Below are 24920 nucleotides of genomic sequence, written 5' to 3' on the forward strand. Positions count from 1 at the left end.
AAAGAGTAGCCTGGCTTCCCACCACAAGCAGGGTGGAAGCAATGCTCTGGCAACTAGGTTAATGCACTTGGGATGGATGGCATAATCCAGCAATCAGCAGGGGAGCGGAGATGAATTAACTCTGTCTGTCTAACCAGGGTTTCAGAAGCTGAGCATGATCAATTGCCATCAGCTCTGATTACTTCCACAGGGATGCCTGAAGATGGATCAATTTCACCGATGAGAGGGCATTTCCATGGAATGATGGAATACCCCAGCCTGAGCGCCATGCCCTAAGGAAGCCTCAGTGCTCATCGCAGACAATGCAGACAAGGCCATCTCTTTCTCTTACTCCTCTTGCCTTCCATGTGAAAAGCCATCAGATGTGGACCCTCCTACCCAACCCCAGCAAAAAGAAAAACGCACTACTCTATGGTTGATCTGGGGTTGCTACACAGCTGGAAAAGGGGGTGGAGTAGAGCTTTACATGCCACCCAAACAGAGAGAGGATTTGAGGAACCTCTGCATATTATTATTTACAGTGGTGCCCCGCAAGACGAATGCCTCGCAAGACAAAAAACTCGCTAGACGAAAGGTTTTTCCGTTCGCGATTTGCCTCGCAAGACGAATTTCCCCTATGGGCTTGCTTCGCAAGACGAAAACGTCTCGCGACTTTTTTTTCTTTGACTAAAAACAAAGACATGTTTTGTTTATAAAGTTAATTTATTTTCCCTTAAATTTTTGAACTGCTCTTTACAGTATGTGTGACTTTAAAGAGCAGTTAATAAACTGTTGTTGTACCAAATTTGGCTTTGTTTGGACTTTTTTTGACCATAGGAACGCATTAATTGATTTTCAATGCATTCCTATGGGATTTCGTGCTTCGCAAGACGAAAAATTCGCTAAACAACAAAAATTGCGGAACGAATTAATTTCGTCTTGCGGGGCACCACTGTATTGAATTTGTTAGTTGCTTTATCTTCCCAAGGGCAACCCAAAGCAACTTATAACCAACCAACCAAACAGACAGACAAAATCTCCACACAGATACATTAAAACCAAGAGAAAGAAGGAAATGGATTACAAACATACATGCAGGGCTTTTTTAAAAGCCAGAACTCAGTTCCAGCACCTCTCAGGTGGGCACCATTGTCATTATAAAGGAACAAGAGGGGTGTTCACAGTGAGTTCCAGCACCTCTTTTTCTAGAAAAATAGCACTGCATATATATGAGCATGCTAATTTGCATGTATAGCTGCAAACAGAGGTTTATCTGTTCCCCAACCCTGTCCTGCAGGCTCACAGGTCATCATCAGGATGTTTTGTGGGGGGTTTACAAATTTATTTATCATTTAATATAGAAATTCCTAAATTCTGCCTAAGGATCCCCCCTTTAATATGTAGAAAGCTCTTCGTTATTGTTGAGTGGCCCAGCTTGGCTCCCAAACAGCTTTGCTAATTACAGTGGTACCTTGGGTTACAGATGCTTCAGGTTACAGACTCCGCTAACCCAGAAATAGTACCTTGGGTTAAGAACTTTGCTGCAGGATGAGAACAGAAATCGCGCGGCGGCTGCAGGAGGCCCCATTAGCTAAAGTGGTACCTCAGGTTAAGAACGGACCTCCCAAACGAATTAAGTTCTTAACCTGAGGTACCACTGTATCTATAATAATGGTTGGGGAACAGCAACTTTTTTGGCTAAGGATGAGATTCCTATATGAGGGCGACCATTGGGGTCTGGTGTGCATGCCAGCAGTGGGAGAGGCCAAAGCCAGGTGGTTGGAATCAAACAAATATACACATGCTACTCTTATTTAAATCTCACCTCCTCTTCACTTGCCCCCACTGCTTTCTCTCCCTCTTTGGCCAGTCGCAAGTAAGTTTAAAGAAAGGACCCATTTGTGTGAAAGTGGCCTTTTTAGAATGTCAAATTGCCACACAGTGACTGCAATGGAGAGGACGGCAGCATGTGAGCGGTTTGTGCCTTCCTTCCCCAGCTGCCCCCTTTGAAAATCTATCCGCTCTACATGTCAGACATGTCTAGGAGAAATGTCTTACAGTGGTACCTCGGGTTAAGTACTTAATTTGTTCCAGAGGTCCGTTTTTAGCATGAAACTGTTCTTAACCTGAAGCACCACTTTAGCTAATGGGGCTTCCTGCTGCTGCCGCGCCACCGCCATGCGATTTCTGTTCTCATCTTGAAGCAAAGTTCTTAACCCGGGGTACTATTTCTGGGTTAGCGGAGTCTGTAACCTGAAGTGTATGTAACCCGAGGTACCACTGTATATGCATGAATGGGACCTTTTCCTGCTAAGCATGAATGTTGGGTGGGATAGGGGGCAAGGAGGGGAGACCCTGGACTCTGGACCCAAAGGCTCTGTAGGATGCAACTGGCCTGTGAGTCCCACGGTCACCCATACACTGATGTATATTGCTGTTTTAAATAATACTAATCTATCAAAGGAGAAAGTGAGGTATAGTTAGATTTTTTAAATTTTTATTCTACTTGTTTTCTCTCATTTAAAGCTGGGGGGTATCCTTGGCTTTCACAGCCAAAACAGGATTTATTGTTAGTGTGCCATAGTAAGAATGATGCACCCTTAGTGGAGCCCACCTCAACTGGAAGGAGAGGCACCAAAACCAGAAAGATTCATGCAAAAAATCAAAGGACAGACTCTGCACTTTGTAAGTCGCTTTGGGTAAGTTTTTGTGGGGAGGAAAGTGAGTAACAAATGTGAAGTAGTAGTACAGCCAGGACCCTGGGGCTGTCAGGGCTTGGTTGAAATGTAAGGCTAGCCCTTTCGATATGTAGGGCTAGCCTTGTTCCTTGGTCAAACATGCCATCATCTGTAATTTACTCTGACCCCCCTGAACAGCAGCCAGTGACAGCTCCCAGCTGTCTGGGCTGAGTCAAAAATGTGTCTTTCCCTGTCCTCCTTTTCTTCTGATGGTAATCAACCATTCAAAGGAGCCAGGCCCAACTGCCTGGGGAACAACCGCTGCCTCACAGACCTGTTCGTTTCATTTGCTGCCAACAAAAGAGATGGGCTATTCCTCCTTGGCAGCTGCCTTTTGGGCCACAATGGATTTCAGAGCAAAGCAAATGCACAGTCCAAAAGCTCCTGTCACCGTGTGTGTGTGTGTGTGTGTGCGCGCGTGCGCGCGCGCACACACACACACACACACACACAACTTCTCACATCGAGGTTGCTGGGATGACAACCTCTCTCGTTTACCATGAAGGCCAGAGAATAACCCCATCCTGCCTCCTTAGTTCCCTTCAGGTGCCTGTTAGTTAATCTTTTGCCCATATTAATCACAGATTAATCAGGGCCCATTTCTGTGCAGGGTGATGATGCGAAAGGCTTCTCCCCACGCCACCTCTACTTATACAGTGGTACCTCAGGTTACAGACGCTTCAGGTTACGGACTCCACTAACCCAGAAATAGTACCTCGGGTTAAGAACTTTGCTTCAGGATGAGAACAAAAATTGTGTGTTAAATTTTTATTTTGCCAGGTCTTTGACCTTAACTGAGTTTCTCTCCTGCTGTTTGAAGCTTTATCCTCTGTATTTGTTACTTTTGTGGTTTCATTTTTAGAGTTGTCTCCAATGCTATTCTTACTCAGGACAGACCCATTGATCAGCTTAGGTCCATTCATTTCAGTGATCCCACTCTGAGTAGAACTTAGGGAAGCTTTTAATGTTTAAAAGACTATTGTATTTTAATATTCTGCTGGAAGCTGCCCAGAGTGGCTGGGGAAACCCAGCCAGATGGGCGGGATATAAATAGTAAATTATTTATTATTATTATTATTAGGTAGCTACAGCCAATAATATTTACTGCTGGTTTTATATTCGATTTTAAATCTTGTTATAAGCCACCTTGGGGGAGTTTTAATGGCTAAGGCACAACATGTGTTTTAAAGAAGAATATAAATGAAGCACCCCGCAAATCCCACAGACAGGGTATCGAAGACAGATAATATGAAGCCCTCTCGTGTCTAACAGGAGAGGATATTTTGAGCGCTTGCATCCTCCAAGAAATCCACTGAGCTCCCGAACTGAAGGAGCCTTACCTTCCACCAGTGACGTTAGCAAGGTGACATTAGCTGCTTTACGCCTCCCAGCAGGTAGATTTAATCCTATCTTCTCCAACCTTTCCCTTAAACACCTTCCACCATTTTTAGATTTTGCCCTAGAAGAGGAAAGCAGAGAGATAAGACAACTTGAGCGGATGGGTAAGAAAAATAGTGGTGTGGGCATATGGGGAGAAACCATACATTATTATTATTCATTGTTCTTCTACAACCACAGGGCAATTCAGAAGTCTATTTCGAGATGCAAAGACACTAAAAAGCTACACCATACATTTAAAGCACACGCCCTCTCCCAAAGAATTCTGGGAACTATAGTTTTTAAGGGTGCTGGGAACTGTAGCTCTGTGAGAAATACATGACAGCTCCCATGATTCTTTGGTGGAAGCCATGGCTTTAGACATGCCTTAAATGTTCAGTGTAGATGTAAGCTCTGCAGCTGTTCTCACATGCCAAAACCACCACTCATCCTATCCCTACCTTCCCCGGCTTGGTGCCCTCCAGATGTTTTGGATTGCAACTCCTGCTGTGAGAGGGAAGGGGAGAACAAACAATTCCTTGAATTGCCACCCTCCACCTCCCACAGTGGTCCTTCCCTCCTCCAGTTGCCACCACAGGGGAGCCTGAAGACCCACTTGCCCTGAGGGGAGTGAGAAGAAGCAAGCCGTAATAGCTTTTTAAAGCCAACATTTCCATTGTATCTTTAAAAAAGAAATAAAATTGATGCTGATCCTTGTAATAATATTATGTAAACCGCTGTTATAAGCCTTGTGGAGATGCTGTGGAGGGGATGTTCAGATCCTGAGGACTGGGAAGAGATCAGGCCATTGGAGCTTAGATGACTCCTAGCAGTATTGGAGCCCCAATAAATGTCTGAACCAGAGGAGGGGGCCATGATCAAGGGAGTCAGAAGCTGGATCCTGTGGAGAGTCCAAACCCCACTTGGGACTGACAAGTGATATGGGTTGTTTTCCTTCTTACTTCATTAAAATATTTCTCCCCAGGCTTTCCTCACATAGTTCAAGGGGCAGAGACTTACGAAAAGTATTCAAATGCCATCAGAGAGCTGGTTTTCCCACTAAAGGCATTGGGAAGCTTATGGGATATAAGATTTTTCTTAAAATGCCCATAAAAAGGTGATCTAAAAAAAAATCCATGCCAGTAGGTCGGGAAACATTGATGTTAACAGTCAGCAAGATATGGGTGGGGTCTGCTATGGGAATCAACAATACAGTGGTGCCCCGCAAGACGAATGCCTCGCAAGACGAAAAACTCGCTAGACGAAAGGGTTTTCTGTTTTTGAGCTGCTTTGCAAGACAAATTTCCCTATGGGCTTGCTTCGCAAGATGAAAACGTCTTGCAAGTTTGTTTCCTTTTTCTTAACACCGTTAATACAGTTGCGACTTGACTTCGAGGAGCAACTCATAGAATGCAGTGTACATAGTAGCCTTTTTTGAGGTTTTTAAAGACTTTGGTGATTTTTGAAGCTTTTCTAAAACTTCCTTTGCAGCCATTTGGTAAGTTAAGCTTTTAAAACTTTTTTGGGGGGTTTTGGATTTTGGGTTGGGGTGTTTCGAATTCAAGGACTTGGTGTTGGGAAGGGGTTTGCAAGAATCTGGAAGCTTGTGTGGTTTTTTTCTGCATTTTTATGATTTTCTGTGACCATTGCGCCACTCTGCTTTTTTAAAAAAAAATTCTGGATTTGAATTTCTGTGTGCTGGGTGGCTGGGGGAACAGTTGGGGAGGGGTTTGCAAGAATCTGGAAGCTTGTGGTTTTTTTTCTGCATTTTTATGATTTTCTGTGACCATAGGGCCACTCTGCTGTTTTTTTAAAAAAAATTCTGGGTTTGAATTTTGAAATGCTCTTTACAGTATGTGTGACTTTAAAGAGCACTTAATAAACTCTTGTTGTACCAAATTTGGCTTTGTTTGGACTTTTTTTGACCATAGGAACGCATTAATTGATTTTCAATGCATTCCTATGGGAAACCGTGCTTCGCAAGATGAAAAATTCGCTAGACGAAAAAATTCGCAGAACGAATTAATTTCGACTTGCGAGGCACCACTGTAAACAAAAATGAATGGAGTTACAGAAATGAATAAACACGTTCCAGAGCCGTAATGAACTGGATCAGTTTTCTTGGTTTCTCACCTCCGGAGGACTCCGCCAAGAAGAGAAGCGTTCAGACATTCAGGGGGCGAGAGCCGCCTCTGGACCTCACCAACGGTCACTTTGTACTTTGAGGTGGAGCTGAGGAGAGACAGGCGGCCAGGCACAGAGCAGAAGACTTCATTGGGGTTTGTCACCCCTCCAATCAGGGTGTCTTTGTTCATAGAAAGGGCGGAGATGGTGGTGCCATTGGCTTTTGATGGGATTGGCACTAGAAGGAAGGAAGAAAAGCACACTCATGAGAGAGTAAAGAGGCGTGGAGCCACAAAACAGGAATTGTATCTCAAGTATCTGTGAATTTCTGTTTTCTCCAGTTTCCCAATTTCCCAATCTTCACATTGTTCCTCCAAATTTATGAAGCATTTTTATAAAAAAAAATAAGAAAAATCATTTTTGATTAATGTACACATTTTTGAAAACAGCTTCCCCAAATAATGTATTCTATATGCTATTTTCACTAATAATAATAATAAATTATTTATACCCCGCCCACTCTGGGTGGCTTCCAACAAAATATTAAAAATACAGTAAAACATCAGACATCAAAAACTTCCCTAAACAGGGCTGCCTTCAGATGTCTTCTAAAAGTCAGATCTAAAAGTCAGATCATTGTTTATTTCCTTGATGGGAGGGTGTTCCACAGGGAGGGTGTCACTACTGAGAAGGCCCTCCTCTGCCTGGTAATCATTTTATTCTCTCTCTCTCTCTCTCTCTCTCTCTCTCACACACACACACACACACACACACACACACTATAATGTTTGGTTCGAGAACCGCATCACAAAATTTGGATAAGTGCAAACTTCAAAGAACAACTGTGTTTTGGATCTCATATTGTTTTGGAAAGTATGACTCTGATAGATTCACCTTTCAATGCTGACTGAATCAAATTTCTTCCGCATCCCTACTCAAGAATGTCTATTATAAGCTGTGACCAGCTCCAGAGGAGCAGCCATTGGGACCAGTATTAACACCCAGCATCAAGCCTTCCATTTTAATTATCCACAATGCACTGGAGCCACCCTAAGCTGAGGGCATTGTGGGAAGGGAAAATGGTGGGCAACTCACAGCTGCTCACCACATATCACAATGCTGTTGTTTGCTGCTGGTAGCAGCAGTTAAGTCCACCCGGGGGAATTGTGGGAAGAACATTTTGCCAGGGTGGGAGGGTTGCTAAAACCCAGAGTCAACCCTGGTAGCTAAATGAGTGTGCTGCAGCAAAAACAAGAAGTATCAAAGACTAACAAATTTATTGTGAAGGAAACTTTTGTGGGCTAGAGTCTACTTGGTCAGATGCATGATGAAGCCTTGTTTTTGGTTAGCAGATGGGCATAAAGAATTCTAAACCATGGGACCAAAACACCATGAAATGCAAAGGTTTATCTGCCAACTGTGAATGAGACTTCATGCATCTGACACAGTGGGCTCTAGTCCAAAGAAAAGGTTCTGCCAGAAAAATGGTTAGTCTTTAAGATGCCACAAGAAATCTGGTTCTTACAGATGTGGTGACGCTGAAAAATAATCAAGGAGTGTTGGGGAAAGGTGTTTACGATTATCCAAACAAGACATAACATTGACTGAACTTCTAATTAAGCCCACTGAAAGAGAGGTGATGGTGGGGGAAGGGAGACTCAAGAGAGGTTTTATAGAGAAATGTGAGGAGAAACTGTTGGTGGATAAATAGCCTCTAGCATAGCGTCATTTCTAATAGCAAACTCAGGTGGTGTATTCCAGCCAATGGGACTGGAGACAACACTTGGCTAGACAAACATGAGGGAGGTATATCAGCCTGCTTGAGGGAAACTCCAAAAGTTTACTGAAGCACTCGTTTATTAATTTTAAAAACAACAACAACAACAACCCAAACACAGACACAGACACACAAACAGCCTGATGATGACCAAGCATGATCAGTAACCACATAATGCTTGTACTGAATGGCTGAACGCAGTAGAGGTTGATCCATTAGGATGAATGGGGCACTGCCCCACCAACCTCAGTCTGTCCTTAGCCAACCCATATGCCTGTCTTCTTTCTTATGACCCCTTAGCAGGTGGACCTGCCTGTCTTTGGCTTAGCCTCCTCTCCTGTTGGTCTTCTTCCCTCCCAGTTTCACTGGGCACCAGTCACCACTGTCTGGATGCGACATGGGACTGCAACATTTTATTGTGGCATGGCACACTAATACAGTGGTACCTCGGGTTACAGACGCTTCAGGTTACAGACTCTGCTAACCCAGAAATAGTACCTCGGGTTAAGAACTTTGCTTCAGTATGAGAACAGAAATCGGGCGGCGGCAGGGCGGCAGCGGGAGGCCCCATTAGTTAAAGTGGTACCTCAGGTTAAGAACAGTTTCAGGTTAAGAACGGACCTCCAGAACAAATTAAGTTCTTAACCCAAGGTACCACTGTATGCAAAATCACAATGCCTAAACAATTGCAGACGGGCAGAATAATAATTGCTACTATACAATTCAAAACACAGCAACTATGTCCATATCACAATCAAACAGGCACTGACAGTCATGACTTTTCGTCATCGGTTAAAGATTTCTGCAGCTTTCCCGGAGAGAGAAGTCTATTCACTAACAGTATTTGTTGATACTGTTTTATGAGAACTGTATTTTATGCATTTTGTTGTATTTTATTTTAATTTTGTACTGGCTATGGCACTGTATATGCTCAGCAGTCTATAAACGTAAATTAATACTAGAATAGAACCAAGTTGAATTAAATGATACAAACAAAAGTATTCTCAAGTATTCTAACAACAGCAAGAGCAGGTGGGTTTCATCGCTTTCCTAGGCGTTCAAAGAGCACGTGAAGGGGGTTACCATGATGCTTTGTGCAGCAACCATTTGGTCATTATGTGGAGGGATTCAACATACTTATATCAGTACTCTTCTTTTTATCTTATTACACTTACATCCCCTCTTCCCTCCAAGACACTTGATTTTTAGCACTAACAACAATTACACAACTCTTTTCATTTTAGCTTTATCATCTTATCTCGCATTCATCCTAACAAGAACCTTATAAGGTAGGTTGGTTTAATTCCCAATTTACAAATGGAGAAAGGGAGAATGAAATGAAAATCCAGCCCTCCCAGGTGGGCCAAACAGGGTCACGCTGGATCGCTTTTCTTCAACCGCCATTTTAACTTTCTCACACTTCTGTCTTTGACCCTTGTGGTTTTCACTTTTGAGAAACTCCTAAAATCACAAGACTTGCAATTAAATCGAAAGATTTGGCAGCTGAATGTTGCATGTGTGATGACACCAGCTCATTTCTTTCTCCCCTTTTGTGTTTTGTTTTGTTTTTTTAAGCCTTTTCAGGCACTACCAAGAAATGTTAAAGCCAGAATGGAAGATTGATGCCAAGATCTGTTTGGAAATCAGGCCTAATTTCAGTGCAGGTTTTCCAAAGCATCCTTGCTGGCTGTAAACGTACTGTAGCTGCCAGCGGCACAGCAACCGGGTCAGGCCTAACCTGGCAGCCGAGCTGCTGCAGCCGGGCACACTTTGCCACGGCCGAGGAGGGCTGTTCTCTGCCGCCAGTTCAGATGTGCAAAGCTGCACCAGGGACAAGCACCAGCAGTCAAGGTGCAGCTCCTTCTCTGATGAGGGAGCCTGCTGTGGGGGTGCCTGTTTGCACCCCCTCTGCAAGTTGCGCCCACGGCCATGGCCCTCACAGCACCCCAAATGCTATGCCTCTGGTAGCCGCTCCTGGTCATCGAAGCCTTGGCATTCATTCCAGTTTGCTACGTAGCAACTGCTCCAGAACATTGCCAAGCTTAATGGGCAGATCAACCACAATCACCACATTTAATAAGGGAAATGCAAATGCTCAAATTGGAAAGAGTAGCCTCAAAACTCAACTGGAAAAGGCAAAGCAGCGGGAACCCATTAAGGGGGCCATGACAATCGGTACATTGTGAACCAGCAGCTCCCCAACTTGTTAGCAGAACTATAAAAAGCAAGCACATGTTACATAAAAACGGGCAAATGCTTTCGGGGCTAAGAGATGAATGCAAGTCAGCTGAGGGGCAGGGAGCAGTGATGTAACTGGTGATGTCGTCCCACTTCGTTCGTTTTTTGTGCATTGTTGAGCCCACCCCATTTTGCAGCTTGTTCTCTCTTGGCATTTTGAGGCTGTTTCTTAAGATTTCGTGATCGTTTTCAAAAACTTTGCTGTGTGTTTGCAGCATGGATTCCAGCCACATAACCAAGAACAGGTTTTGGTTCGTGTAATTTTTCCACAGACCTGCAATAGATGTGTACGTGGAAGGGAGATGACTTGTGTAAAGTGAAGCTAATGTTAGCAGGGTTTGTTATTATGAAAAAAAGTTTATCAATTTATTTTTTTAATACAGTCTAGGGCATTGTAATCCCACAAACTGTCACAGAATTGTGCTCAACGTCCACTCTTCGATGAGGGCACAACATGGCCAATTATGTGTCATTTCGTACTAAATTTTTAAAAATGCTAACTTTGTTCAGATCCCTAAGTATGGAGTTCTTACTCAGCTTGAGATCTCACCAAAGAGTAGAGCTGGCAGAGTCGTTCAAAAGCAGCTGGTGACCACAGGTCTCGCTTCCAGATTCAAGGACTATGAGGCATACTTTTCTACTGCATCTGGCCAATGGGTGAGAAGAGGGGGAGGGGCCCATAGCTCTGCCCAAAGAATTGGTGTAGCAGGCATTAAACTTGAAAAATGCAGTATGCCCAAAGGTTATGAACATCTAGAAGCCCATGGGGAAATTACATTTCCCAGGTCTACTTTCTAAAGGGGAGAGCAAATGAAGTCCCCTTCCTTCTTTCCTCTCTCACACTTACTTTCTATGGAGCAGCAGAAGGTAACTGGGTGGGAAGGGAGGGAGGTTTTGGGGGCTGGCTGTTTGCCCACTGGAAAGGCTGTATGAATCACACCAGATTGCATGGATCAGAGGAGCAATGGGGTTTGAATTGATTCAGATCAGCTCTGGTTAAGCACCCAAACTGTTTTCTGATGCTAATGATAACTTGAATTAATCCAAGATAATCTGATTTGAGCCACCAAATTGTTATAACAGGTATGTGATCCAATCCAGAAATCACATCCACAGATAGTTGACCCGGAAAGGTCAGGCATTGCTGTAAAGAAGAGTCCAGGGTTGCTGTTATGACTCATTCACTACTACTAATGTAATCAATCTTAATACTGTAGAAAAGAAATGGAAAATGGCATTGTGCAGGCGGGGTCCTCCCTGAATTCTTAATTCATAAATCACTATTCATTAGGTGCTCATGAATTCACAATTGACTACTTTGGTAGCTGCAAATGGGCAATTCCGGTTAGTCACAAACTCATCAGTTGCTGGTTGCTGCCTATGAACTCCTGCGTTATGTAAGTTGTTTTCGTAATGGGTGGTTGGATGCCTGCGCATCACGTGTTGCCAGAGAGCATTGGGAACTACTCTTGTTTCTGCCTTAAGTTGTCTAAGCAAATTAAACGAAGTCCAGGATCAGGAATCACCCTCCTTTTCTATATCAAAAGAAAGAAGGTGCTAAGTTGGATAGGCCCTCTTTCATAATGGCATAGAAGTGAGATGCAAAAAAATGAATGGGCATATGGGGTCTCAAACCACTGAAACGGAAAATATTCTTAATGCAAAGAAGTTACCTGGTGCAAAAGATTGGGCGAAAGATTTCTGCATTGCAGGAGGTTGGACTTGATGAGCCTTGTGGGTGCCTTCCAACTCTATGCTGGGAACTGAACCTGAGAGCATCTGCATGCAAATCAGTGGTACGCCACCACTGAGCTGTCGTCCCTCCCTGTACTTTTTATTGGAAAAGGGAAGAGACTAAAATCTTACTAATGTTCAGTAGATGAGGGCTGCCATTCTAAGGCTGGACTGAACTGAAACAGCTTTTTAAATGGTTGCATATGCCTCTGGACAGCAACTGTTAGCAATGCATAAACTTGAATGTTCACAATTAATATCCCACCCTTCGTTAAAAATCACAGAACACAAAACATACAACTGCATTGACAACATGCAATATACTGAAATACATTTAAAACATAAAACAAAAGAGACCATAACAGCAAAACCATTGTGAGATAACTTCTTTATATTGAACTATTAAAACTTCAAGGGAAACATGGCTGTCTCTTTCATTAAGTAACAGCAGAAGTAAGTTTTAGACTATGCTTAGGCAGAGAGCATTTGGGAACAATAGCTGATAATCAATTATCCATGTGTCCTGTTTGGCTCTGCAGTGCTGTTTATTCCTGTACAGTGACGATTTTGTCTTGTCATGATTTTAATTATATCATTTTGTGCTACTGTTAAGCCACTTTGTAGATGGTAACAAATGGAATGAAAGAGTATGCATGCATGTATGTATGTATGTATGTATAAATATTTATTATAATATACTATTATTATCATATAAATAGATAATGGAGGGGCTGCTGAATAGAGTAGTAACTTGCCTAAGGCCACCTAGTAAACTCATGACAGACATAAGTTTCCCCTATTTGTAACTCATTCTCTTAGCCCTTAGGGTTAGCCCAAAGATGGCTGTTACCAAAGGTACATGGGATGGCTATCTTTTTCTGCTTGCAGAGCCCCCCCCCCCAAAAGGCACAGCACGTTAAGATGTCCAGTCACTTCCTGGAATCAGTTTTGAAAGGGTAGCATTTGGGGAAACATCACAGAACAATAAAGCCAAATGATGCATGGATGGTCCACTTTAAATCCACCACCAATGGCACTTGTATCGCATCAATGACATGTTGCAGAACACACCCACAAAAAAACACCAGTTTGGAGGACCCCAAGGTCCCAGGCAGTTGGGGTGGGAGTCAAAAGGAGTTGCTGTTTTTTTACTGACTATTTTAGATGCAGGAAAGAGAGGCTTGAGAAAGGCAGTCTAGAGTGTTCTGAGGTTGTGGGACTTCAGAATCTGCACCGATTCAGTCCTGACACTAGGAAGCACTGCCTGCATTGGCTTGCATTTTCCTATACTGTACTTAGTGTTATTAAAAATGAACTTTACTAATCTAATCAGCATGTGGGAACACGTTTCATGCCCTTACCCAGCTTACTTAACATGCATATGAAACAGGTCATCCCAATGTCCTAGCCATTTCCTGCATGATCTAAAGCAGTCCAGAGCATGAAACACATTTCACTCAGTGGGTTTCTGAAGCTGTTTATTCCTGAGTCAGACCACTGGCAAGGTATAGTCCAAGGTCTGAAGGAGGGGTCTTTTGCAGTACAGCTAGCTGGAAAGGTGGGGAATTAACATGGAGCCTCTGACATGCAAAGCTATGCTTACTTCTCTGTCGTTGGGGCCCCAGGCTGCAATGGTCATAGTGGTGGCTTCATTTGAAGGATGCAATAGGGGGCTCACCCGCCTCTCTGGTTTTACCATTGTCAGCTTTAAACTCTACCACATCGGTTCTTTATATAACAATGATAGGGAAACTTTGGCTTTCTAGATCCTTGACCCTAACCATTGGTGATGCTGCCTAGATTTGATGCTGCCTAGACTTGGAGGGGCACAGTCTTTCCACCACCGTTATTTATTTTATTTATTACCAGCAGCCTCATACTTGGCATTGCTTGGGAAGTCCAAGGAACCCCCAAATCGCTGCGGTTTCAAAACTGGTGGTTTCAAAAGGTTCAGTCCACCAACATGATTCAAAATGGCATCCATTTGTATACAGACAGAGTAAAAAAAATCTGCTCCTTGGTGTCACGAACCAACATGCTGTAGTTGCTTATGCTGTCTTAAGAGGTGAACAGACAGCTTTCTGAAACATAGAGTAGATTTAACTCGATCCAATTGTACCCTAATCCTATATTTTATGGAATGGAGCTCAAATACAATGCAGAAATGAACAGTTAGGCAAATGTCACGGAAACAGAACAAACTGCTGTGTGAATGCAGTCTTGGTCTGTCTTCCTCTTTCCCAATCTTTCTCCAACTTAATTTTTAAGACCAATGGAAAATAATGATTAAATAATGGCGGCGAGTGGGATTGCTAATGGTGCAATTCTTCTGATGTCAGGACCTACCCTATTTGTGGGCCTTGACTCTCCAATGGAAGACCAACAGGGCTGTTCCATCCAGCCATAGGAGAGCGAATAAGATGGGACTGCAGGGTCTTTCCATCAGCTCTGCTAAAAGACCAGCAATTTTTTGGCTCCATCTCTCCTTGAAATATTTCCATTCCTGCTGACCATGACAAGAAAATGCATAACTAAGAAATAGTGTCTGGGGTTTTCTTTTTTCCTCCTCCCTCCCAGTTACTTTTCCTTTTGTATTGTGACTTTTAGATTGTAAGCCTGAGGGCAGGGACTGTCTTCCCATTGCCATTGGCAAGCTGCTCTGGGGAATAAAAATTTGTTTATTTATTTAGCAATTTTTTAAAGCTACTTGATTGTAAAAACAAAACAACAACCTCTAAGATTACAAGAAATATTAACATTAACAATAAACAACAATTTAGCTCAACAGCTTTCTGTATTGAAAATCCCATTAGTTAACCCCAATTATTTGCAAAATTACTGGTTTTGGATTGAATTTTCTTTCAAAAAACAAACAAACATCTAACGAAACAAACAAACAAACAAACAAACAAACAAACGCCTTACACTCTTCATTTTCAGTCATAGAAAACTTCAGTTTCTTGGAATGTCGGTGCAATCCCCAGAAACCCCTATTTAAAAGTAAATATATATTGTTTCTTTTCTGTCTGCCTTCCTTAAGGTAAAGGTAAAGGGACCCCTGACCATTAGGTCCAATCGCGGACGACTCTGGGGTTGTGGCGCTCATCTCACTTTACTGGCCGAGGGAGCTGGCGTTTGTCCGTGGACAGCTTCCGGGTCATGTGGCCAGCAAGACTAAGCTGCTTCTGGCGAACCAGAGTAGCACACAGAAATGCCGTTTACCTTCCCGCCAGAGCGGTACCTATTTATCTACTTGCACTTTGACGTGCTTTTGAACCGCTAGGTTGGGAGGAGCAGGGACCACCGTAGCAACGGGAGCTCACCCCATCGCGGGGATTCGATTCAATCCACCGTCCTTCTGATTGGCAAGTCCTAAGCTCTGTGGTTTAGACCACAGTGCCACCCGTATCCCATGTCTGCCTTCCTTACCAGTACATAACTGACAGAATTTTGCCACTATGACATCAGTCCTTCACTCGCACAACTGTTCTTGGTGCTAGACATCTTTGTTCACATCCAATTTGCAAATAAGCCCTTGTTTCTTTTAACAAAGACATCCTAAGGGGACTAGTGACATGTCACATGCCAAAACGCCAGAGAGCCTCAGTGCCATTTTACAAAATGAGAAAGTGCTTTGGAAGAGGAGAATCTGGAACACAGAGATTCTGCATGGATGGCAGTAAGTCACCTTTCTCACACCACTTCTCCACTCCAAATCTCCCTCTGGAGCGGCTGTGGCTGTAGCTCAGAAGGCCCCATGTTCAATCCCTGACATCTCCTGGAGGGACCCCTGCCTGAAACCCAGAGAGCCGCAGCCAGTAATTGTAGGCAACACTGAACTAGGTGAACCAGTAGCCTGACTCAATCTAAGGCACATTCCTGTGTTCCTGTATAATAATAGTCCCTTGGTGGGCAACATGGAGTAGGCCAGTGGGCGAGTGTCTCTTTCACTAAGTTGGGGTGGCTGGAGCTTGGAACTGGGATAAGAACTGCTAACTCAGCTGGTCAGACTGGGTACCAACATAGGCTCTGGAGGGTCTAACCCTACCTGGCTGTCAGCCATACATTCTCCCCTCCTTCCCATCTAGCATCATGTGTCACCAGCCAGATACTGTACTTTTACCAGCTATGGCTGGTATGCTGATTACATTCTTGGACAGCGGCAGTCTGGCCCCAATGATTCATGCATCGGTAACCTCAAGGCTCCATAGTTGCAACATTCTCTCTGTGGGGCTAGCTCTGGACCTGGTCCGAAGGCTCCAGCTGGTCCCGCTCCTCTGAGGGAGAGCTCAGTTTTAAGGTCCAGGCAGGGCCAGCACCAGCATATAGTGGTGGTTCCAAGTTTGAGGTGGTCCTTGGCAAAAAGGGAGGCCCCCTCCTACCTTGGGTGAGTCCCGCTGGGTTTATCTGACGTTAGCAAAGAACCACAATGCTCCAGGCAATGTCAGGCAGCTGGGCCTAACTGTGGTTTTTAATTTCCCACAATGCTTCAGGTGGGTATTGTGTAGGGGCCTTGTGGGAAATAAAAAAATGCTGTTAGATCCAGCTGCTTGTCGCCACTCAGAGCTCTAAGTTGGGACAAAATATGTAAAAAGTGGCCCTGTCAGGAAGTTGGCACTCTGGCAGCTGCCCCAAGCTGCCATGTGCCGATTCTGGCCACAAGTGACAGGAAAGTTTTAAGTATTACCTCTCTCACACACAGCCTGGTGCTGCTTCTCAACTCAAAATTTCCTTCTCCCAAAAGAGTTTCTCATTTAAAACCAAAATCCACAGAGTGACTTCCTTTTATGCCATATGTATGTACAGTGGTACCTCAGGTTACATACGCTTCAGGTTACATACGCTTCAGGTTACAGACTCTACTAACCCAGAAATAGTGCTTCAGGTTAAGAGCTTTGCTTCAGGATGAGAACAGAAATCATGCTCCAGCGGTGCGGCGGCAGCAGGAGGCCCCATTAGCTAAAGTGGTACCTCAGGTTAAGAACGGACCTCCGGAACGAATTAAGTACTTAACCCGAGGTACCACTATATAGTTAGCCTCTCAGTCACTAATATTCTGTTCCTGAAAGAAAACGGGCGGGTTGGGAGATTAGCCAGGACCATTACAGAAGTGTTGTAGGAAGGTGCCACGGGTTCCCCACGGGGCATATACTCCTCTCAATAGCTCCAGTAGCTTCTTTTTTCAATCCAAAGGTGCTTCAGAGTTCAAATTGTGATCCACGATAGAAGGTATTTATGGCAGCACCCGCAGAGGAGGTCAGAGCCCTCAGCTATATTTCAAAGGTGTCCTCTGTCATTAGCTTTGTTCCCTGAGGGGATTTCTCAGGTATTCTGTCTTATCTTGAATGCGCAACCTGAGCAAGGCCTTTGTGTCAAAGAGATCTCTCAGGTACCACAAGCCTTTGAAATGGAAGGGGCTGCTTAGATTTTTCCAGAATCTTTAAAATCACCCCACATTCTGCTCTGTCATTCAGGTGTACAGAGGAGGGAAAACAAAATATAAATGTCACCAGGTGAAGGAGGAAGTGTGTGACGCAGCTTGCTTCATGACACGTTACAAAATTCCTCCATAACAATTGCTCCTGAGTAACGAATTAAGTTGTAGCACGCATGCAGGTAATGAAAAGCGGTGACTCCACAGGTGCGCAAATTGTGAGTGTACAAAATGCAGAGAAACTGCAGTTGGTACCCCTGGACTGTTTTCAAAATTCTGTTCCTAAATATCGTGGCTGGCCCAAAGAGAAGGGCAAGATGAGACACCCCCATTCCCTGCCTTCAGATTCCACGTATAGAGGCTGACTGGACCAGCCGTTAAATCTTATTTCAATATGGGTGACTAGAGATTTGCAAATCTGTCATTTCTGGTTCCTCTCAGCTTCTCATTTTTCCAGCTTAAGTACAGTCCTCCACATTAACTTTCAGATTTATTCATTTTACTTCATGAAAATTCATCAACATTTTAGTGGGATTTTTGCCTAGTGTGTTATTTTCACTAATACATGCATATGCACCGAATCCTAGTACAGTATGTCCATTTTTGTATGCCTTGCCTGACTGGAGAACTGTACTGCAAAATTTGAAGAAGTGTGAATTTCAAAGGATGGCTGCGTTTCACTTCACATAATATTTCGGAAAGTGCAAATTACAGAGGTTCCATCCATGTTGGTGAAAGCCACCACACTTGGTATTGTTTTATGTAAAACCACTTTGTTGATTAAGTGGTATATAAATATTGACAAATAAAAATAAAATAAATTTAAAAATCCTGCTAGCTTGGGCAGTTCAGGACAGGCCATGTGACGCACACAAGGCTCCGTCCAACATTTCACTGCTGCTTCCTGCCCCACAGCATCTGCCACCTGAGGCGGCTGCCTCATTCTGCCTATTAGCAGGGCCAGCCCAGGAAATACTGTATATATTATAGGCAGATAGATTTCACACCCTCACCAGTACAAACATCCTCAGAGCAGCTCCCAAATCAACAACATGAGAGTTAAAACAAATAATAAATTAGGATTGCAATCCTATACACATTTGCCTGGTAGTCCCATTGAAATCAGGGGGACTTACTTTTAAGTAGACAGGTATAGGAGTTTGGGTCTTTTCTTTGACACCAGGAATAATCACAACTGGTCTGGACACAAGGTTATCAGATGAAGAAGACTTGGGTAAAAGATCAGGGGGAATTTTCCCTTGCAGAGGGGAGAACCTAGTCAAACAAGTTTTGCTACAATGTTTAGGGCTAGCTGATCACTCTGTTTGGGGTCAAGCTGGAATTTTCCCTGAGGTCAAGCTGGCCATTTATTTACTGAACTATGTTTCCATTCTTGTCTTTCTCCAATGACCTGAGCTCAAGATGAGCTAGCAGTGGTGCTAGGAAGCTGTTTTTTCCTGCCTCTGTAGCACATTTGCTCTGCTGGAGTGTTTAATCTATCTGCTTTTTACTATATAAAAATCCAGGTAAATACTATATATAAAAATCATTTCCTGCTGGATTCTCGTGAAAGGGTGACCCTTTTAGCCGTTGCAGGATTTGCCTTTGCAGCAATTTAAAATTTGGCCCAATTTACCACCTTCTCAGTCATATGATAAATAAAGTTAGACTATATTGCTATTGTGAATATTTCCTTTTGTTGCAATTATGACTACTTTTGTTCTGTGGCTGAAACAAAAATGCTAAATTGACTGACTGACAATTTGGTTGTAATGTTTTTGTAACTCTTTGCTGACTGGGGCTGACAGGAGTTGTCATCCAAACTATCTGGAGGGCACTGGGTTGGGGAAGGTTGACATAGACCTTAGCTGCTGAAGTGATGCACTAGGATCTTTTGAAGGGCCCCACTGCCACACAAGACCCCTCCTCCCTTGTGCCAAATGTAATGCAGGGGAAAATACAGCTTTTTCTTCCATTTCCCCCTAATATTATACAGTGGTACCTTGATTTACGAACTTAATCCGTTCCAGAAGTCCATTTTTAAACCAAAGTGTTCTTAAACCAAGGTGTGCTTTCCCATAGCAGCGGGGGACTCAACAAAACACACTCAACAGAAAGCGGAACATGTTCCTTATTCCAAGGCAAAGTTCACAAACCAAAACTCCTACTTCCGGGTTTGCAGTGTTCTTAATCCAAGTTGTTCCTAAACTAAGCTGTTCTTAAACCAAGGTACCACTGTACATTGATTTTTCTAAAAGTTACATTCATAAACAGTACCAAATGAAAACAAGCCCAAATATATACCGAGAAGATGAGCATAAACCACCCAGACCATAACATTGTATGTACTGTATAAAGGAAACGTCAACCCCCCACTAATCCCATTTCCCAAATGTGTAATATCAAACACAAGTTATAAGAGCTACTTTACAATTTTTTCCACATTATTCACCTCCCCTGCCTCTCTTTGTCCTTCCGTTTTGTGAGTATGTGTAGAAAGCATGCCTATAGATACGGTACTTTTCTTAATTAAGTAGTTATTTAAGCAAAATGTTTTTTGCCACTGTTTATTCGTTTATTTAATTATTAATCATTTAAACATTTATTTACTGTCCTACTTAATTATTCCCTTTACAAATTTACATATCTTTTTGTTTCATTTTTAGATTAGGGCTAAATGTGTGTTTTCATTTTGTATAACAATTTTTTTTTATAAAAACCTACAACCGCAAAGAAAAGGAATATCTATTTCCCATGATCCCCCTTCGCTATACACTCCTGAGGTGACAGGAAAGTGCTACGCAGCCTCGAGGGGGGCTGCTCCATAGCTGTTTTGGAGCCAGTCAGGGCACTTCCAGCCAACCTGTGAACTGAGCATTCACCACAGCTATGGGGAGATGATATGACTGCATCAAAGCAAGGCTGCGCACACACACACCATACATTTAAAGCACATTTACAGCATGTGGCTTCCTCCAAACAATCATGGAAACTGTAGTTGACTCCTCACAAGGCTACAGTTACCAGCCATCGTAACAAATGGTACTTCACAAGATTCCTGTTACTTCCCTTCTTGCTAAAGGTCTGCTCTTAAGGGAAAGTGGGTTTACTACGCAAGACCTCCCAATCAACTATAACAGCAGCATCCGAATTTGCCAGTATGTGGTAGAATGAATCCCACCCGAAAACAGACTGGAAGCCCCCTCAGCCACTCAATCTTCGTTGTTTCAACCCTGAGTCACCCAACACAGAACAAAGCATACAACTCTCAAGCAAAGCTTGTTTCAATTGTGGTTCTTTGCTTTCAAAACAAAGACCTAGCGCTATTCATCGAAAGGCAGGCTAGTGGCACAAGTAATCGATAAAGCCTACAGATTATCAGTTTCAGAGTGGCCCTGTGTCCTACTTTAGACTGGGCAGAATTATAATGATTCAGGTGGTCCTTGAGGTATCCTGCACCCAAATTATTAAGTGCCTTGTAGATTAATGCAAGTACCTTGAACTTGGCTCCGTAGGCTATGGGAGGGCTGTGCAAGCTTTCAAGTGCCAGGGCTATATGCTAGCAACCCCATCAGTGGTTTAGCTGCAGCATTTTGTAATAGCTCGAGACCCAATGGTAGCCCCACACAGAGCATTAAACCTGGCTATAATTTTTACCCTAGTATCAGAGGCAGTGGGACGCGGGTGGTGATGTGAGTTAAACCACAGATCCTAGGGCTTGCCGATCAGAAGGTTGGTGGTTCGAATCCCCGCAACGGGGTGAGCTCCCATTGCTTGGTCCCTGCTCCTGCCAACCTAGCAGTTTGAAAGCACGTCAAAGTGCAAGTAGATAAATAGGTACCGCTCCAGCGGGAAGGTAAACGGCGTTTCCATGCGCTGCTCTGGTTTGCCAGAAGCGGCTTAGTCATGCTGGCCACATGACCCGGAAGCTGTACGCCGGCTCCCTCAGCCGATAAAGCGAGATGAGCGCTGCAACCCCAGAGTCGGTCATGACGGGACCTAATGGTCAGGGCCCCCTTTACCTTTATCAGAGGCAGTATGCCCCTGAATGCTAATTGCTGGGGAATGGGAGCAGAGACTGCTTGTGGGTTTTACAAAGGCACCCATGTTTGGCCACTGGGGGAACAAGGTGCAGGACTAAATGGGCTTCTGGTCTGATCCAGCAGCCAAGCTCTTCCTACATTTCTCTCTGAGAGCTTCCAGTTTGCCTAGCTGAGTCATTCAGTCTTGCAAAAGCGCCAGGTGCCTCTTGGCAAGGTATATAGGAGGACTCTTTATGTGGCTGTTCAACAGTATAATCCATTTTACAAATAGTGTGCTCGAGACATTCTGTTTTCTTTGCAGAAAGGCCTAGATTTGTTCGGCTTTGGGTGTACACGAACCTCGACAGCAGGAAACAAAGTCCCGCTGTTCTTTGGGGGAGGCTGTTTTCTGCACAAGCCATGGTAGTGTCACTCTCCATTTGTTCAAACATATTTTGATTTCTCGGGGCCAAGAGGCCCTACAGCAGAGATTATGCTTGGCAAATAATAACGGCAGCAACCATAACAATACTTTTCTGTGGGCAGAATGCAAAATGCGAATTTCCACCTGCCATTTTGGAAATTCTTGGCTGAAATTAACTCCAGGCTAAAGACCTTGGACAGAAGTTGCAAAACCATCTGAACTGCAATCCATAACTTTCTTTTTGCAGGACTGAACCTTAGTTATCCTAATGCCTTCAGTGCGATTATTCTGGAGGAAGCAGTTTGGGAGGCGTGTAATCCAGAGCCTTGTTTACATCAAAGTTTGTTTTCAAACCACGGATCAAGTTCTGATTAGTAGATCATATGCTGGAGTAAATGTAAATTGAGGCTGCATTTTAAATTGCATTTTAACCTGTATTTTAAATTGGTTCTCCCCCCCCCCCCCGCTATTAAGCTAGGAAAGTTTCAGAAAAGGGCAACCAAAACAATCATGGAACTGGAACAACTCCCGTATGTAAAGCATGAACAAACATGCACAAAGCTAGAAAATGCCAGAAATTGCTTTAACAACAATTTTTCAGAGTCCTGATATTTAAGTCAAAACACCAGCAAAATTTGCTAACTCTGTTAAATAACAAGCAATAAATACTATAAATAGATGGGGTTTTACAACTCTCAGCCTAGCCTACCTCAAAGGGTTGTTGTGAAGATAAAGTGGGGGGAGGGAAAGGCAATGTACACAGCCTTGGAAGGAAAAGCAAGATACAAATGTACAACAGGAAATGTGTACAAGAGATGTAATACCACAAAATGTAATGGTGGTCATCAGCCTGGATGCTTCTCAAAGAGGATTAGATAAATTCACAGAGGATAGCACCATCAATGAATCCTAGTATGGTGGCTGTTACTATCTCCAGTGTCAGTATGTTTCTAAATACAAGTTGCTGGGGAACCTGAGAGGGGAGAATTTCCTTTGCATTCAGGTCCTGCATTTAGTTGGCCACTCTGAGAAAAGGATGCTGGACTAGATGGGCCCCTTTTGGCCTGATCCTGCCCTCCTATAGATGCACGAACAGCACTCAGATTTGCTACTAGGCAGGACTCACAGTCTGGCCCTAGACAAGAGTCTTGCAGCTTCAGGTCTGTGCCTGTGAAATGGGAGCCACCGAGGTGAGGCAGATGCACGGAGACTTGCAAACGCTTGGCAAATTAAAAATGGTAAGCAGTGATATAAACAGTGGCAGGGAGGACTAGTTCAGACAGTCTGACACCAAAGGCAAACAGGTATGTCAAAGGGTATGCAAGGTGGCTTCCAGTAGCTGAAGGGAGTTTCCTGGGATGAAGTGTCTTTCTGGACGAACCTCATTCCTCAGAGCAACGCCAGAGGCCGGGAGCCAGCCATGCCTCCTGCGGCTACGATGAGGGTGCAGATACTTTGTGGGATAGCTGAATTCAATAGGGGATTCGCCCAGTCTGTGAAAAGATGGGTCTGTTACATGGCTAGTAGGCATGATAGATAAACGGAGCCTCCATTTTCAGAAGCCAAATGCCAGATGCTGGGCAGCAACAGTGGGAGAAGGCTTTTGCCATCATACCTCTTGCCTTTTCTTGGTGGAAACAAGATGCAGAGACAGATGGGACTTATATCCTTATGGCTGGTGCTCCTTGGCCCCAAGGTTGCCATGATGACAACAACAACAACAAAAACAGCGAAGTTTTGGAATTCTGCTATTCAAAAGAAGTTGATGTGCTGTGCTCAATGTCGGAAGATAATGGTTCGACAATTTTGTGTTCAGATTTTCACTTTTTGAAATATGGCAACCCTAGGTGAATTATTAACATTCGTTAAATATCAATTAATTGAATTCCTACTCCTCCCTTCCTTCCAGAGGAGCCCATGGTGATAAACACATCAAAGAACAAATTAAAACTTATTTTAAAAACCCAAACATAGCTGATAATGCATTCTCAGAGTCCTGCATTCTCAGTGTCCTGTCTAAACCAGGTTTCTGGCTGCTGCCTGAGCAGGCTTAGCATGCCACAGGTTTGTGTTGTGAGCAGATATAAGCGATGAGGTGAAAATTCAATTCAGTTCACATTTAAAGGCAAACCTACCTAATTTGCAGTTTCCAAAACACACAGCCATCTTTTGAAATTCACACTCCTCCCAATTTTGCAATCTGTTCTCCACCCAAGTAACGTGTAAAAGATGCACATTATTAAGACAGAGTGTGCATAAAAAGATACACATTACTAGGATAATGTGCATAAAAATGGGTTATATTAGGTGAAATCGCTTTGCAAAAATGTGTATGTTAGATGGAATTGTATACGGACTTGTAAAAGAAATTTGCACTGAAATGCTGATGAATTTACTTGAAGACTTAAAAATATAAATCACAAAGTGACGTGGAAATGTGGAGAATTAAGGTTAAGATTGGAAGAATGAGAAACTGAAACCAAGAGATTTGCCCATCCCTAGGCAGGTGTTCTACTAGTATGCCAACTTTGTACACGATTGCAGCAGCCAGCAACTTGGTTTAGATGCGATGCCAGGCACATGTTGCTCTGCACGGATACCTTCTTTTACTGATGCCGCAGGGTCACATTTAAATCAGGGCTCGCATTTAAACCAAGTCCTCCGGCTGTTCTTATCTGCAAAATGGCAACAACAGTCACCTAAATCGTAGGGTTGTTTGGAGGGCAAACGCAATAAAGATTATAACACAGTATGCAAAAGAAAAGCATTGCATTAATGGCAAATGAATACAGTAGAATCAGAAGTGAAACCAGAGGGGGATCTGGATTAGGCCCCTAATAATCCTAAACTGCTATTTTTCTAGAAAAATGGGTGCTGGGGGCAGGGGAGCAGATGAGCAGGATTGGGACAGCACTAGCAGGAGGAAGTTAACTCATACTTTCTGGCAAAAGTATCTGCTCCCCAGCATTGCTGTTAGTCATTAGAACAGCTAAAGGCCCATCTAGTCCGATATTCTATTTTCACAGTGTCCAACCAGATTCCCAATGAGAAGCCCACAAGCAAGATGTGGCTG

The 24920-nt window shown here is 43.5% G+C and overlaps 1 protein-coding gene across 5 annotated transcripts in view; it reads right to left on the bottom strand.

Annotated features, from left to right (window-relative positions):
• Positions 1–24920, bottom strand: part of TFAP2E (transcription factor AP-2 epsilon) — a 72909-nt gene that overhangs the window by 5095 nt on the left and 42894 nt on the right. For all 5 annotated transcript variants that reach the window (XM_083511844.1, XM_083511846.1, XM_083511843.1 and 2 more), the window contains 2 exons: positions 6228–6456; positions 4058–4176 (listed from right to left, as the gene is read on the bottom strand). In XM_083511844.1, coding sequence (XP_083367970.1) covers positions 4058–4176; positions 6228–6456 — 348 coding nt within the window. The remainder of the gene's footprint in view (positions 1–4057; positions 4177–6227; positions 6457–24920) is intronic.

The sequence above is a fragment of the Podarcis liolepis genome, assembly GCF_965112155.1.
Source record: "Podarcis liolepis genome assembly, chromosome: 7".
Lineage (NCBI taxonomy): Eukaryota > Metazoa > Chordata > Lepidosauria > Squamata > Lacertidae > Podarcis > Podarcis liolepis.